The 17239-nt window shown below is 38.4% G+C and overlaps 1 protein-coding gene across 1 annotated transcript in view; it reads left to right on the forward strand.

Moving 5' to 3' along the window:
• The window catches only part of FREM2 (FRAS1 related extracellular matrix 2), a 156058-nt gene that overhangs the window by 118560 nt on the left and 20259 nt on the right, over window positions 1-17239 (forward strand). Inside the window, exons 7-15 of the mRNA XM_044249633.1 lie at window positions 1438-1587; window positions 3429-3638; window positions 5013-5210; window positions 5984-6148; window positions 6550-6732; window positions 10393-10523; window positions 12594-12752; window positions 13964-14267; window positions 16508-16639. Of these exons, the coding sequence (XP_044105568.1) occupies window positions 1438-1587; window positions 3429-3638; window positions 5013-5210; window positions 5984-6148; window positions 6550-6732; window positions 10393-10523; window positions 12594-12752; window positions 13964-14267; window positions 16508-16639 (1632 nt within the window). The remainder of the gene's footprint in view (window positions 1-1437; window positions 1588-3428; window positions 3639-5012; window positions 5211-5983; window positions 6149-6549; window positions 6733-10392; window positions 10524-12593; window positions 12753-13963; window positions 14268-16507; window positions 16640-17239) is intronic.

Genomic DNA, 17239 nt, shown 5'->3' on the forward strand with positions numbered 1-17239 from the left:
GTGAAGTATGCCCTGGGCAGATTTATCACCCTGTGAACCGAAATATGCAAACAAATGTCCAGGGTTGGTTTTATATTGTTCAAGAGTTCAGGGAAATTGCATGCTTTTTATTATCCCCCCCCCATATGGAAGAAAAAAGAAAACCTAATTTTCTGGTTTTAATAGAGGTAATTTATTTGGGTCAGAAAAATAAAGAATTTATGCTCCATTTAAACAGTGCACCAAATGGATTGCCTTTGATTGTAAGCTGTGACTGTAGAGTTTTGCTTGATTTTTGTGTGTTTAGTAATTCAGTTAAATCCTCTGAAACATAATGGTCATCTCTTTAAGGGTCTTGTGTTTTATGAACATTGATAAACTATATGATTCTTGAGACTCAGTCCTTTTGAGTCTTGTGAAACCAGACAGAGATAACTAAAATGTCTCCAGTCAAAGGGCTCTTATTCTGTGTCTACACTGAAATTAATTTATCTTTGTCAAGGTTTGGTTATAAAATAAACTCTCAGTGGGTGAAAATATACCCTCTCTATTATTTCTACACTTTCTTATGGGCTATGAATATTTCAAAGTAAGTTATTTTATAAGTCAGCTCATGAATTATCTCTCAATGTCCATTGTTACTCGTCTAATTGCTACCGCTGTGACTTTTGGCAGCTGTCTCACACAGTAAGCTGTCAAACTGTCGGTCACAGGAGGAATCAGACAGAGTGATGATGATTGGATCAATTCATCACCAATACCAGAGAAAAACACAGAGAATCCAAAGCATGTGTCCTACCTTCATGACTAAAATCACAGTTTTCATATATGTTTAAGACAAATCCCTTGGTAGGAGCTTATTTCTCTAGTGGATCCTCAGGTGGTATAAGGCACCCCCAAATCTCTGTAGGTAACCTACAATCGTGTCCAGGTCTCCCTAAAGCCTTCAGGTCTGGTCATTATGTATATTTAGTTTAGTTGTGCCAATAGGTAGTAACTCTGCAGTGGTTATTATAGACTCAGATATGCTGGATTAAGGCCAAATGTAATGGACCAGAAGATGTTGTCTTGCAAAGTCTCCAGGTGACGATACAATGAGCAGTCAGACCAAACTTACCACATTTCAGCCTGCATGTTTTGTTTCCTTTGGGGTGTTATTTTACTTGCTAAACTGAACAGGAAGTACATTTAAAGCCACTTATAATCCCACAGATGGGGGACAAAGTAAACTCAAGCCTCAAGATGGGTGCCACGAGGCACTTTTTGTTTTTCAGCAGAGATCTTTTGACCTGAAAACTATATAAATCTACAGATTAAAGGGATGTTACCTTATTGAAAGGAGAAAATATGATAGAAAAAAGTCAGTAAAATGAAGCTAACTCTTCTCTGAAATTCCACCAGTTAGGCTTGAGGTGGGGAAAAAAAATCACCCACCAGGGCACCGTTTCTTCTTCTCAGAACCTGTCTTCTACTTCGGCGACGTCGAGTACCCTGTGGACGAGAGCGCCGGCTACGTGGAGGTGCGAGTGTGGAGAACAGGCACGGACCTATCCAGGTCTTCCAGTGTCACCGTGAGATCTCGGAAAACGGATCCTCCCTCTGCTGACGGTGAGCGGTTTCCTACAGCAGATCTTTTGATTGTTCCCCTGGGTTCAACTCAACTTGACACAAAATACTTGAATGCTAAACTACTTCACACCTCTGAAAGCAGTCTGGATGAATGGAGCTTTTTCTGAAATTATTATTATCTTGTAGGTAAGTCTAGGCTCTGTGTATTACTGTGAGAAAATACATTGAAAAGCCACAAATCGGAGGCTATGTTGCAAACATGTAAGTCAATGACCCTAAATCCTAATGCCTGTATTTACATGAATTTGGTTCTCTCCACTTGGCAAACCTAACATCATTGAATATTGTGGCATCGGTATGCACAAGAATGGTCATGCTGGCCACCCTCACAGCAATCTAACGACGTGTAAGTGTCGTGCAGATGTGCATCTCCAACTTGGTTCCCTCCTCATTTTAACCAGATGCCCCACAAAATAGTTCAGATCCGAAGGCTTTTCCACACACTTCATTATATAAGCTATGCTAGCCAGGATACGCTTGCCTTTTGTTCTGGAATTTACATCTCCAAAGAGTTGATCATAAAGTTTAGGATAAGCATGGGATTAGAAATTTCCTTTTTTATCCCTTTTAAATTGCCAACAGAGCACACTTTCTTATGTGCACACATGTGCACACATATGTACATGACACACATGGCACATACTTATCACATGAAGCAAGCAGGGGCCATGCCATGTAGTGGAACCAGCATGATGCTTTGCATGTAGTTAATGTCCAATAAGCATTTGATTCACCGAATTAGTTATTTTTAAGAAAAAATTCAAAGAGAGAGGTGAGAATAAAGATGAAGAAGCAGCAGAAAAGAGAAATACAAGAAGAACCACAAAGAGATTCAGAGATTTAAAACAATGAATTAAGGGCAGATCCACTCATAGATGTGTATTCAGAAGTAAAGAGAATATATTTAAAATGAGAGTTTGAAGAACAGAAGTTACAAAAACAAAGAAGCAATAATATTAAACCCTTGTCACCCACTCCCAGTCTTTATGAATGTGGTGCCTAAAGATTGACTGACAGTTTTGTTTGTAACTACTTTAGACATAAATGGAGGTGTCAACACTAGGTTTGCACATCATGGTCTAAAATAATAAGCCAAAAATCAAATATGTCTTTGAGAATAAAGGATTGTTCTCCTTGCCTGGGGTGAATGTGGGCGGATCATGCGGGACAAAAGTTTTTACCTGAAATGTGTTTCTTTAGCCAACAGGCAAAAACACACCTAAGCTGGATATTCTCTTGTAGCTTTAGAAAATAAATACAGATATTTAACTGATGTTAACAATATTTAAATGTATATATTTCATAGGTCATTTATGATAAACTTGATTTTTTAAACATTCTAATTTTATTTTATTTTTTCAGTGTTCCAAGATTCACTGTTTGTGCACCACACCCAGTGCTCCATGCAATATGTGCCCTCCACAATACCCACCACCAGGCTCACCCATCCCCCTTCCCGTCTCCCCTCCAAAACCTTCAATTTGTTTCTGAGAGTCCACAGTCTCTCTTGGCTCGTCAGACCTGATTTTAATTAGCTCCATTCAAGAATTCCAAAATAAAGATAGAGAGATTATATAACTAAAGCTAAAATAACTCATTAGACATATATAAAATAAATTTCAGAACCTCATCTTTGTTCTACCATCTCGAAAACCAATCTGATACTAATGCTTTGCATTTCATTAAATGTATTTACTGTAATGTTATACTGGTCTCTCTATTTTTTTAAAAAAGAATACTAAGTCTACATAATTTGCTTCTCATAATTTTGTTTAGTTTAGTCAGTCCCCCACTGAATAATTCTTTTGTTACCCATATAGCTGGAACGGACTACGTGGGAATCAGTCGGAATTTAGATTTCACACCTGGAGTCAACATGCAGACCGTTCGTGTTATCATCCTGGATGACCTTGGGCAGCCGGTGCTGGAGGGAATTGAGAAATTTGAACTGGTGCTTCGTATGCCTATGAATGCTGCCCTCGGCGAGCCCAGCAAAGCCACAGTGTCCATAAATGATTCTGTCTCAGATTGTGAGTGTTTATTAATTTACAATGATGAGTAAATTTATAGGCTAGAGTTTATATACAGATGGAGTGAAATGATGAACTGGGATTTATATACATGTATAAGTTTGCTAGGGCTGCCATAACAAAGTGCTACAGACTCAGAAATTTCTCATCTCACAGTGCCAGAGGCTAGAAGTCCAAAATCAAGGTGTCGGCAGGGTTGGTTTCCTCTGAGGGCTGTGCGGGAAGGATCTGTTCCATGCCTGTCTTTGGCTTGTAGATACCCATCTTGGCCCTTCGTGTCGTTATATCTTCTCTGTGTGTCACGGTGTCTGAATTTCCCCTGTGTATAAAGACAGCAGTTCTATTAAGCTAGGTCTGAGTCTAATGACCTCATTTTTACTTGATTACCTCAGTAAAGACCTCAAGTAAGGTCACATTTTCAGGTTGTGGGGGTTAGGACTTTAACCAATGAACTTGGAGGGGAAGCAATTCAACCCATAATGATACCCTCTCTGACCATGTCTTCATTCTGACCATTTTGATAAAATTAGGGAGACCTTTCAAATTAAAAAAGTGAGATTGCCAGCAATATCCTGATTAAGTCTCAAGCGTTTCCTCACCATACATAGGTGGAACCATCTGTAATGGTCTTTTTCCACTTCTCAATGCAAGACTTTCTATCATCACCTACACCCAGACGCTCCTGAAATTTCCCTAATAAGGTGCCAAAAACATAGTTCTAAGACAAGCAGCTGCTGGACAAATGGTAGGGCTCTCTGACACATCCTCAGAAGGGATTCTGAATAATTTTCAACCATGATGATCTTGACATTGCTTAGGAGAGTGTAACCTGTTGTTAATGAGACCTATATTTAATTCACCCCTCATCAGTATCACTTAAATATATACATAATACTCATTTTCAAAAATGTTTTATATATATATAACATTATAGATATAAAATACTATATTCATTATCAACGTTTCTAACATGGTCTGCGCAAACTACGCTTCTAATTGTGTCACAATTTTGAGTGTTATTTGAAAATAATTCAGAAATTATTCAGAAATTTCAAAAATTCTGAAAAGCTCATGATTAAGCAACACATATAGATACAGATATCTCAAAGTCTCTGTTTTTTTCTACTTTTCAGCATTTCCCTGCATCTCCCTACTCCATGAAATAGAGCCAAATTTCAAAGATAAGAAAATCAAAACCATTTATTTAAGTGATTTGCCTAAGGCCAACACATTGTCAAGTGACTAGGTAGAAATTGGAATCCCAATTCTCACTTCTGTTTCATTACTCTTTCCACTAAATCTTGCTTTCTGAAATACTATTTTCCTTAAGGAAATTTCCGGTCACCTTGGTCCATATGTTTGTTTGCTTTGCAGTGCCTAAGATGCAGTTCAAAGAACGAGTATATACTGGCAACGAAAATGACGGGCAGATTGTTGCAGTGATTCACAGGAGTGGAGACCTTCGCTACGGGTCTTCCGTGAGATGCTACACACGGCAGGGCTCTGCGCAGGTGATGACAGACTTTGAGGAACGTCCAAACACGGATAGCTCCATCATCACGTTTCTCCCTGGTAAGGTGGAGCTTGACATTTTTATTTGGAATTTGAGAAAGCCAAATTGCTGATGAGAAATACATATCGGGAAAATATACCTTCTTGACCTCAACAAGCTTATGATGTGGTTTTGTGTGCACTGTGTGATAATGAGATGGAATAGATCGAATCAACATCTTTTTAGTGTCCGTAATTTATGAATTGATTTCCAGGGATGTGCAGTATTGTTTATTCAGAGCGTATGTGGTGGTATAGCGAATGTGTAGATTTCGCAATACTGGGATACTGTGTTCAAGTGAGAGAAATGAAAGGAAATAGAGATCACACTTTTAATATGAATTCAGAGCCTTAAACTGTTCGATCACTGTGATCCAGTAATTGTACTAGAAACTAGTCTTGTGATCACATTAACTCTGATCATCCTGTACAAGGTGGGTAAATTTGCTTCCTAATCATAATGCCAGAAACTCATACATAAAATTGGTACTTGCTCTTTATCACTTATTTTCTAAAATGGCTGACAGAACTTAAAAACAGACACTGGAGAAATTTCCCATACAGATAGGAGGTTTCACTGCATATGTTCAAACATTTAGTCATTCATTCAGCAAGTATTTATTGGGGGCTTATTACACACACATTCTTTGTACTCTTAGTGCAGCAGGGGAAAAGAAATATCCTCACTGTCTGGTGCTTATGTTCCAGTAGCGCACGTATCCTTTGGGGCCTGGGATGTGATTGGGATGTCATGATGCGATGTAACTGACGTGCTGTCATTATCATTGGTCCAGGTGAGACTGAAAAGCCTTGTGTCCTTGAACTGATGGATGACAAACTCTATGAGGAGGTCGAGGAGCTCCGCCTGGTTCTTGGCACCCCACAAAGCAACTCCCTCTTTGGGGCTGCAGTTGGGGAACAAAATGAAACTTTGATAAGGATCCAAGATGACGCCGATAGTAAGAAGTTATTTCTCATCCTCACCTGTAAATTGGGAATTGAAATCCATCTATGTTAATATTTTAGGTGGCCCAGAAAATAAACCTCAGTCTTTCAAGGGTTTTAAAGCAATTGAGAAATAGGAAAAAAGACTAAGACAAATGGGAACCAAATAGACCATGAAAATTAGAAGCTGATGTTGGAAAATATGCCTTACATCTAATGTTAAATTGCATATGTTCATACCCTCTGTACGGTGGTGGTAGCCCTGGGCCAGCAGTTTCTCCCTCCCCTCCCACTCTCCAGGGCCCACTCCTGTAAGACTGATGGCACATAGAGATCATCTGGAGTAGATGTCTTTTATTTTTATGTAAAGCATTTCCTTTACATTTTAGTTTGTCCATGTTTCCCACAATTTTAGAGACTGTGATTAAATTTGGAGAAACCAAATTTAGCGTCAGTGAACCCAAAGAACTGGGACAGTCGGTGGTTGTAAAAATTCCAGTGATTCGCCAAGGAGATACTTCAAAGGTTTCCATTGTGAGAGTCCACACCAAGGATGGCTCCGCTACCTCTGGAGAAGATTATCACCCTGTGTCAGAAGGTACGGGGATTCTCAGGGCCTGTCCCCAGCTGGGTGGTGCCCACACTCTATACTGGCTCTGGTGCCCTTGAAAAGAAAAAGAGAAATCTCCAACTGAAATAAAAATAGACATACTCCTTTACATTAATCTCCATCAGAAAAATAATGGCAGTAGAATTTAGTTCCAGAATTTTCCTTTTTGACTTACAGGGTTTATGCTTGAGGACTTAGAGAAATTTTCAGTAGACTAGATGACCTTTTGTTCTGAGTCTACTTTTACTAAGAAGCTTTACCTTCATTATGGTAAGCTGCTACTAAATTATACCTATTCTAGAATATACTAGTACACTGAAAATATGCATGGTAGCTGAGATAGTTTTTAGTTCATAGAACATCAATGATTTAAAACTTCAAGGTAGAAAATTTTGTGTTAATGGAAAGCAGTAAGAGTCTGGTGGAATGCTACCCCAAAAGACCATGGATTATCTGGGCCTTAGGATTTCATTATGGGTGCTTTTCCATCCCCCTCCTTCTTCAAATTTTTCGACTATTTCGCCATTTATTTTTATGAGTAATTAGTACAAATCAAAGTTTCTCTCTCTATATATATGGATTATCTGCTGATAGAATAGATGTAAACTGATGTACTAAGTTAAGTTTATAAATTCTGTAGAGTTCTACTTACCCACTTTGTTTCTAGTTTCGTACTTCTTACTACCAACAATCTTTAGTTCTTGATTGCAAAGCTACAGACATTCATCTTGATCTTGTAACTTGTGAAAAAAAAATTTTAGAAAGGTTTTACTAAGTCCATAATAAAGTTGATGAGACAAGAGGGAAAAAACCATCTTCTGCAAAGGAGCTTGTTTCATTTGCATTTATGGTAAAAAGTTTGACTACTGTAGAGTTTCAAAATTATCCTCAGAATATTCTCTGTGCAGAGAATGATAATATATTTGAAAGAAATAACATACAACCCAAAAGAGGAGAAACACTGATTAGCCACTAAATTAGAAAAATCTAAAATCAGTCTTTCTATAATGAGCAAGAGCAAGCTTTACATGAAGGAAACGTCTTCTAAAGATGGGCAATATGACCTTTAACAGAAAATGTTTTTCTTAGGAACAAAATAATTCTTTTTGCTGAAGGATAAATAAAAATTATACCTCTGTGGTAAACTGACCAATGAAGTCAGAAAAAGGTTAAATGGCAGGAAATCAGCTTGTGTCTCTTTTATCCCATAAATGTAAACATGCTATTTATAATGCTTATGATAAAAATTTAATCTCTTCTGACCCATATTCTAATTTCTCCCTTATGGTGAAAATTGAGGTCAGTCTCTTAAAAATAAACAGAAATAATAAAGATAGAAGAAAACTTGAAATATTTTTGTGCTAAAAATATCTAAAATGACAGATAAAGACTAAAGTAATTGAGGAGACTTAACTATTTTATCATCTAATCTGCATACTGTAAGAAAACAACAATTTAAATATTTAAGGGATGCCTGGGTGGCTCAGTCCATTGAGCATAAGCGTCTGACTCTTGGTTTCAGCTCAGGTCACGTTCTCAGGATCCTGGATCAAGCCCTGCACTGGGCTCCTTGCTCAGGGGGGGGGTTGCTTGTCGCCCTACACCACCCCCACTCATGCTCTAGCTCTCCCTCCCTCTCTCACATAAATAAATTAATTAAATTTTTAGTAAATAAATAAATATTTAAAATAAATACTTAAGCTTTTAACCTCTAAGAAATTGGGTTTCTATAATTCTGGGGGTTATAAAATTTGAATGCTTACAGGGTAAGAAAAGCAATGAATGAAGGAAATATGAAGGGGAAATGACAAGATAGGAATATTATTGAACCAGAAAATCCATTCCCTGCTGAGAAAAGCCTAATATTGTCCTAGCCAGCCAACATTGGCCAGGCAGGAAAATACAAAAAATAACTTTAAGTGTTTTCTTATGAAATCCTCAGATATTTTTGGTTTTAGAAACGAATGTTCTCTTATTTTTATTTTTATTTTTTTAAGAAGGAGAGAGTGTGCAAATGGGGATGAGACGCAGAAGGGGAGAGAGATTCATAAGCAGGCTTCACACCCAGCGTGGAGTTGACCTGGGGCTCAGTGTCAAAACCCTGAGATCATGACCTGAGCCAAAATCAAGAGTCAATGCTTAACCGACTGAGCCACCCAGGCACCCCTAAAAACTAATTTTCTAATGAAATGTCACACAAGTCCAACCAAACAAATTAGTGGGCCAGAAATGAACAGATGTTTTCATCCTCTGATATAAGAACCTGAAATCCTCTCATGGTATGAAAAATCTAAGACTAATAAACTCTGAGAACACCCAAAGCTAATGTGGAAAGTGGCTATATCTAGAAACAGAACTCATTTTAAAGAGGAATCTGGCTCACTCAATTTTAAAGAAAAAAATCTTTTTCATAATTGACAATAAAAAATAGAAGTAGCAGAAGAAAAACACATTGGAGACACATTTTCTTCTGCCACATTTTAAAGGATTTATAATTTAGAATTATAATGATTGAACTTCAGTTACACCAAAACCAGCATCTGCTATCTTCTCTAATTAGAACAATTATGCATTATATTTTTTAATTTCTCTTCTGAGCCAGTTTTTCAAGAGGTATAGTAAAACTAAGAAAAAGAGTTTATCCAAGTCTCATGGTATAGGCAGCTGCTGACTCTTGAGTTCAATAAAATCAATTAATCCTTAATGTTTTAAGACTTTTGAAATGACTCGTTTAAAAAAGGGACTCTCATAATTGAGTTTAACTTTGATGACAATGAAGCAAACTTTTTTAGAGAGGAGGGACAGGATTAAGGGGAGCATACCATCCACATTTGTCCAAAAAAACTTTTAAATTTCCAAAATTAACATCAACAATAGAGGAAGTCTTTTTATTTTTTATTTTTTTAATGATTTTTTAATAGATTATTTATTTGATAAGAGAGAGATCACAAGTAGGCAGAGAGGCAGGCAGAGAGAGAAGGGGGAAGCAGGCTCCCTGCTGAGCAGAGAGCCCGACATGGGGCTCGATCCCAGGACCCTGAGATCATGACCTGAGCTGAAGGCAGAGGCTTAAACCACTGAGCCACCCAGGCTCCCCGAGGAAGTCTTTTTAAAATATAATTTAATATAATATTAAAAAGCTCAACAATTTTATATCCACCTTCGATTATCCATATATATATATGATATATATTTTATATATATATATATATATATATAAAATGCAAATGCAATTCACACTCCATAATACCTCCAATTGTAGTCATGATTTGTGTCCTCCAGGTTCAGAAATTTTGGAAACGAGAGGCTGGTTTAATCTGGTTATGCCTCAGTATTAGAACTGTTGATCTGTTCTACAACTCAGTGTTTTTTCAAACGGTTTGTCAACAAATCAATTTAGCAGCTTCTGCTTAGAATTTCCTTCAGATGAAATGGAACAGAAAATATTCAGATACAAAGCATACAGTAAAAATAAGTGATGTTTTTCAAACTGGTGATTCTATTTTATTCACGCACACACGCACACACAAACATACTGGGCCACAGTGTACAATGTTTTCCTCATGTGAGTCACTGTCAAGAAAGCTTGACAAAAATTTCACATATTCCTATGAGAAAGACTTAAATCTGTGATTTTTGCATTTGTAGAAATTGAGTTTAAGGAGGGAGAAACCCAGCATATTGTTAACATTGAAGTAATCTTCGATGGGATCAGAGAGATGAGAGAGGCCTTCACTGTTCACCTAAAACCCGATGAGAACATGGTAGCAGAGACGCAGGTAAGTACTGAGATGGATACAAGTTCAGGGCGAGCTGGGGCATCTGGGTGGTTTAAGGGTCTGCCTTAGCTCAGGTCATAATCCCAGGGTCCTGGGATCGAGCCTCACCTCAGGCTCTCTACTCAGCGGGGAGTCTGCTTCTCCCTCTCACTTTTCCTCTATGCTCTCCTCCCCTCTCTCAAATAAATAATAAATCTTTAAAAAAGAAATCAGGACCAGCATTTGAATTGGGGAAAATGCATATAAGCATCACATAGTGTACAATAGACTACGGGGATTTTGTGCAAGCCTTTATAAAGGCTTTTTTTTTGTGCATAATCTTTTTTCACCTCATAAATAAATTTTGTACGTATTACTCTTTCTTTGAAAAATCATGTGTGTAGAACTAAGGGACTACAGTCACTGAGCCCCACGTCAGCCCACTTAGTTTTCTCATTTCAGTTGGCAACCTCTGAATTTGAGATTCATTACCAGAGAGTAAGCATCATCTCGACACAAAGATGAGACTATGAATTCAGGGCTACTGCTCATTAAGACGTACATTTTAATCCACAACATGGTTTGCTAAGCTCAGAATTACCACTGCTAGTCCTAGCTTTATCAGCTTGATGTCCAGAGCCTCAGTGACCAAATGCTATGGTCCTAACACTGATATTCTGTCCTTATTAAATTGATGTGTCATCAACCAGATTTTCTTCAAGGTAAACATTTTCCACAGAATTTTGACCTTTAAACCTTAAATAATTTTTAAAACTAAATAATTTTAGGCACAGACCAATGTTTATAATATCTGTACTTAAATTTACTCTAGCTCTTTTATTATTTGTTTTACTGTTAGTATGAGATTGAATTAGGAAAAAAAATTTTTTTAAGATTTTATTTATTTATTTGACAGACAAAGATCACAAGTAGGCAGAGCAGTAGGCAGAGAGAGGGAGAAGCAGGCTCCCTGCTGAGCAGACAGTCTGATGTGGAGCTCCATCCCACGACCCTGGGATCATGACCTGAGCCGAAGGCAGAGGCTTAACCCACTGAGCCACTCAGGAGCCCCATGAATTAGAGAGATTTTTATCCCTTAAATATTTCTTATCGTTTTTTAATCTTTACTACTTGATGGTATTTCTTGCTGTAGTGACTTACTTTTTTTAAGTCATATTTATAATTCAAAACACATACATTTTTTATAAGTCTTGATCACATTAAAAATAATTCTTTTAGTGTTATTTTTATGGAGCACTGTATTAAATTCTTGGGGGGAGGTGAAAGGAACAGAGATTCATTCAAATTCGCTTCAAGTGATAACAACTTTTTTATAAATGCAAGTAAATAAAGATTTGATATATGAGATATTGGAAGGTTATTCAGGAGCTAAGACAAATTTATCAGCAAGGTGTCTTGGCACCTTACCAATAGTTGTTCCTAAAATGCTCTCCTCTCTGTGACTCAGTGTGTCATTCTGCCCCCGTTTAGGCTGTGCTTCTGATCTCTGCTCATTTTTTAAAATATTTATTTAAATTCAATTTAGTTAACATACAGTGCATTATTAGTTTCAGAAGTAGAATTAAGTGATTCATCAGTTGCATACAACACCCAGTGCTCATTCCATCAAGTGCCCTCCTTAATGGTGATCTCTGCTCACTGAAAGCCTTGATTTTCACTGACATCCACGTCAGCGTGGCTGTGCTATCACGTGACCCCTAGGATTTGCTTTCTCCCTGCCTGTCATCAACATTCTTCTCCCGAGAAACTAACTGGCTTTTTCATGGATCTTCCATGCCATAACCCAAGACAGATGCAGCCACTATCATCACAATTTAGAGAAAAAAATAGAACCCAAATACCTCATGTGCTGCCCTGGAGTCGTGTACCCTCCCCTAGTGCCATAAGACATGGCCAGGGTGTCAGTGTCACCTAGACAAACCACAAAAGGCCTGTCACCCTGCTGGGGCTCTGTGTGTGACAGTTTTCATCGTAATGAAGCCAGGAGCTCATCTAGCTTGTCTGCTGTGCAGTAGAAACTCCTAGAGCCTAATATTTCTATAGTCACAGATAATTATCTTTTCCTTGTAGGTGACCAAAGCCATTGTGTATATAGAAGAAATGAACAGCATGGCAGATGTCACTTTTCCTTCTGTCCCTCAGATTGTGTCATTACTGATGTATGATGACACTTCCAGAGCTAAAGATAGTGCTGGACCCGTGTCTGGCTATCCTGTCATCTGTATCACAGTGAGTAGGAAATTGACAAAATCGAGAAAAATTGTAAAATAGCTAGTTAAAATAATTATAGATGTTAACCAATAGAGCATTGGCTTTGCCACGAAGAAATGAAAGTGGAAATACTACAAGGTATAAGGTTTGAACTTTGGATAGAAAAATAGCACATTAATCCAATAAAGCTTCCATTTTCCTTTCTTATCCAACAGAGATAATTAACTGATGTGTAACAGTGTGTTATCTCAGGATCTGCCATTGATAGAAAAATAAATAAGGGTTGAACTCTGCACTCAAGGAACTTAAAAATAAAGAAGAGAAAAATATATAGGAATCAGTCACTCTACCAGAGGGCAAGCTGTGATCATTACCATGAGCAGGTCACCAGCCAACTCGGGCTGTAGCTCTGTGGGTGAGGCGAGGCTTGGGTCACTCCTTATGAGGAATTTCAACAGTTTAAGAGTCAGACAAGCAGAGCAGTCCAGGAAGAAGGGATTACAACACAAGGGACATCTAGAGGAATAGTATTGAAAAATGGCATATTGGTTATTACTTTTTTCCTTGCCTTTTCTTGACTGAGATGTACTTACTTTTCTCTAACAATAGCCCTGGTAGCATGACCTACATCTAACAGGCACCCAATAAATGTTCATTGAATTAACAAAGCATTGTAATAATTTGGTGCCAAGTTATAGAGGTTTCTGCATGTGATATTAAGGACCGTGGGCTTTATTGGTGGGAAAGCAGAGGGTTCTTGGGCAGAAGAATGGTGTGGGAAGAGGAGTGCCACTCGCGGCAGTGTGACTAGAGTAGGAAGACCCTGAATGAGATGAGAGGTGATGCTAGAAGTGGGAAGGAAGGCAGCCACGTAAACACTGCAAAAGAAGAATCAGCCAAAGTCACTGACCCACTGGAAGTGGGCAGCAAGGTGAGAGAGAAGAGGGAGGGTGGGAGGGAGAAAAAATAGGAATGATTTGGGGTCTCAGAGATTCATGAGATGATGCAGAGAATAAGTTTATGTGTATCAAGTTAAAGTGGAAGTGTCCGGGAGGCTGTTTGAAGCCAGAGTGCATGCCGTTAGGACTAGAACAGAAATGTGAGGGTTGCATGAAAGGCATGTAGCAGTGGGAAAAAGCACCAGGGAAAGCACGAGTCTAGAGCGCTGGGGAGACCTAACTTCCACACTGTTCTGTTCTGTGGTCCCGACGGTTATTTGTTTCCCATAGGCTTGCAACCCTAAATACTCAGACTATGACAAAACGGGCTCTATTTGCGCAAGTGAGAACATCAACGACACCTTGACCCGCTATCGATGGCTAACCAGCGCACCCGCTGGCCCTGATGGCGTCACCAGCCCCATGAGAGAAGTGGACTTTGACACCTTTTTTACGTCATCCAAGATGATCACCTTAGACTCCATATACTTCCAGCCTGGCTCCAGGGTGCAGTGCGCGGCCCGTGCTGTGAATGCGGACGGCAATGAGGGCCTGGAGCTGATGAGCCCTATTGTCACCGTTGGCAGAGAAGAAGGTAATGCGCTGCCACTTTCACCTGAAGACTGCCAAAATACCAGGGAGTGCTATCAATACCTGATCTTCGGTTACTAGTTCTTCCAAATGCACTCTTGAATATTCATCAAATACTTAAAAGATGACATCCATTTTTACAAAAATATTCTTTAAAAAAATAAAAATTTATTCATTCCACATTTTTTTTTTTTTTTGACCGCCTGTTGTATGTCAGACTTGAGGCTTTCCGCTGGCACTCAGGAAAAGGAAGCAAGACTCTTGTTCTCAGGGAGTTCACACTCAGGCTGAGAACACAGATAAATTTTAGTCTGGACAAGGCACAGTGAAAGTGACCAGTTCTACCCTGAGAGAGTCAGGAAACAGGAATCTCGAAAAGAGCAGAGGAAAAAAAAAAAACAAAAACATGAGCAGTGAATCATAGAAGCATGAAAGTACATGAAATATTCTGGAAACTATAAGCAGAGAAATGGGGAAGCAGGTGAAAGAGAGAGTGGAGAGGAGAAGAAGCAGGATGGTATGCAAAGGTCAGATCTGGACAACGTGGCTCCTGTGTGATGAGCTGGTGGTTGCCCCAGCGGGAACTTGCGGGGTACGGGGAGAGAGGAATGACCATCGGGTGGAGAGGTATCTACAAGTGCCCACAACTTGTGATTATAAGAGAGGTTGTGCCCAGGGCTGGAGCCCAGATACACCGGGCGTGAGAATAGACTGTAGCTCGAGCAACACTGAGGAGACAAGAAATCAACTTCATAAACTAGTCCTTCACTCTGCAGAAGAACTTTCAAGTTGGATTTTTTTTTAATTGTTTTCAAGTTAGATTTTTAAAATAAGAGTGTGTTTATAAGATTCCGTTTTTACAACTTTATCTGCACACAGTGGTTCAGAAGTATATTTGTTGGATAAAGAAAGGTTATTTGTACCACCTTTATATACTCAGGACAACTATTTATTGATATCATACCATAGTAAACATGCTCTTCTGTTGGGATTAAAATATATTTTTGTTAAGTTTCTCTTAAGACCAAACTATTATGTTGGTCCCAAAGGGGAAAAAAAGTTCATGCCTTAAAATGAGTCCCCTTACTAATAGAATAGGCAGCCCAGACTCTGGAGACTGCCTCTGATTTTATTGCTATTCTAATAAATACTTGCCAATTTTCTTTGTTTTGCACAAAGAGAAAAGAGATTATATATTGCCTAGTGCCCTCAAAATTATAAACCAGCATCTTAGTCCCTTCCATAATATTAAAATGAAAACAACACAGTTCTTTTAGAGGAAAGATCGGAGGCACATTTTCATGCCAAAATTCTTGAAGATCACTAACAGATAGATAGATGATAGAAAATAAGTCTATATCACCATGTGTTTCATTATGTATATGCATATATCCATATCAGTATCTTTTGTATCAGTATGCATATTATAAATTACAACTTATATTATAAATTATATTATGTATTATAAATTCTAATACACATACCATAAGAAGTTACATGTAGAGAGAAAACTCTACTGTGTACATTTTGCTTTCTGACTCTAAGGAGTTTTTGTTTTAAAAATGAGCTCATTTGGGGACGCCTGGGTGGCTCAGTTGGTTAAGCAGCTGCCTTCGGCTCAGGTCATGATCCCAGCGTCCTGGGATCGAGTCCCACATCGGGCTCCTTGCTTGGCAGGGAGCCTGCTTCTCCCTCTGCCTCTGCCTGCCTCTCTGTCTGCCTGTGCTCGCTCTCTTTCCCTCTCTCTCTGACAAACAAATAAAATAAAATCTTAAAAAAAAATGAGCTCATTTTTAGTGTATTTGATTATGAATAATGACACTTTATGGCTAGTCATGTATGTTATTCTAGGGAAAGGATCCAGTTCACTTAATTATAGTTACTCTTTTCTTGCTGGCTTTCAATCTTCTTTTACTGTGTCTGTTCATATTTTATATGAGAACAGTTATGTAACTATTATTATAATTGAGAATGTCCAGCGTGTATTTAAGTACATTGAACAATAATTATTATTTCTCAGACTTTATCAACTACCTGAAATGTAAAGAAGTAGCCACTAAACCACCACCCTTTCTTCTCACACCAGGGTCTGTGGCTTTTTTTATAGCTGCTCTTAGCAATGCGTTAGTCCACAGGGAAGTTTTAATTCTATTATTTAAAAAATTATAGTGCCTAGCTTAAAAATATTCTTTAGGCATTGTCTGTTGTGTTCTTTTGGCATAAATACGTTCATTTTTCCCTGAGGTCTGTGTCAGCCCCGGGTGCCAGGGACGGTGGGAGCAGAGCCATTCTCCGCTAAGCTGCGCTACACGGGCCCCGAGGACCCAGACTACACAAACCTCATCAAGCTCACGGTCACGATGCCACACATAGATGGTAGGTGGTTTGGGTAAGCACATCTGTGGGAGTGGTTGGGCTCCTTACTACCCGGTTTATGCCACTGAATACCCAAAATCGCCAAGCGGACGGCAAAATGTTCATTTTGCAATTCACCTTCAAGTCTGTTTCTTTCAAGTGATTCTGCTTTCTTTCTATCCTGTTTTTTTTAAAAATCTGACAATTTAAGCATTCTTTAAAATTAAATAAATTTAATACATTGTCCAAACACAATGGAACAAAACTTTGGTCAATGTGTTAGTTTTTATGAAATGGTACGACTGTGTGTTTAAAACTCTTGAACTTGGACTTCCAGTAAAGCATTTCAGTATCTCACTGAGCATGTATTTGCTATTTCATAGCTGGAATTTAAAAATCCAATTTATAAATTGTGTTCATTTGCTCCAGACAGGAATTTGTGAGTTGATAACTTCATCCACACTGTGAATATTTCCCCAGTACAGAAAACATCTTCAAGTTCTGTTCTTCTCAACTGACTTTATACCTAAGTTGTTAATATGAATTTTATTACTTGGTAGTTAGTTATATTTTAAGTAGGGAAGCAAGAAGAAGCACAAGGCAGTGTTAGGAGCAATAAGA

The sequence above is a fragment of the Neovison vison genome, chromosome 5, assembly GCF_020171115.1.
Source record: "Neovison vison isolate M4711 chromosome 5, ASM_NN_V1, whole genome shotgun sequence".
Classification (NCBI taxonomy): Eukaryota; Metazoa; Chordata; class Mammalia; order Carnivora; family Mustelidae; genus Neogale; species Neogale vison.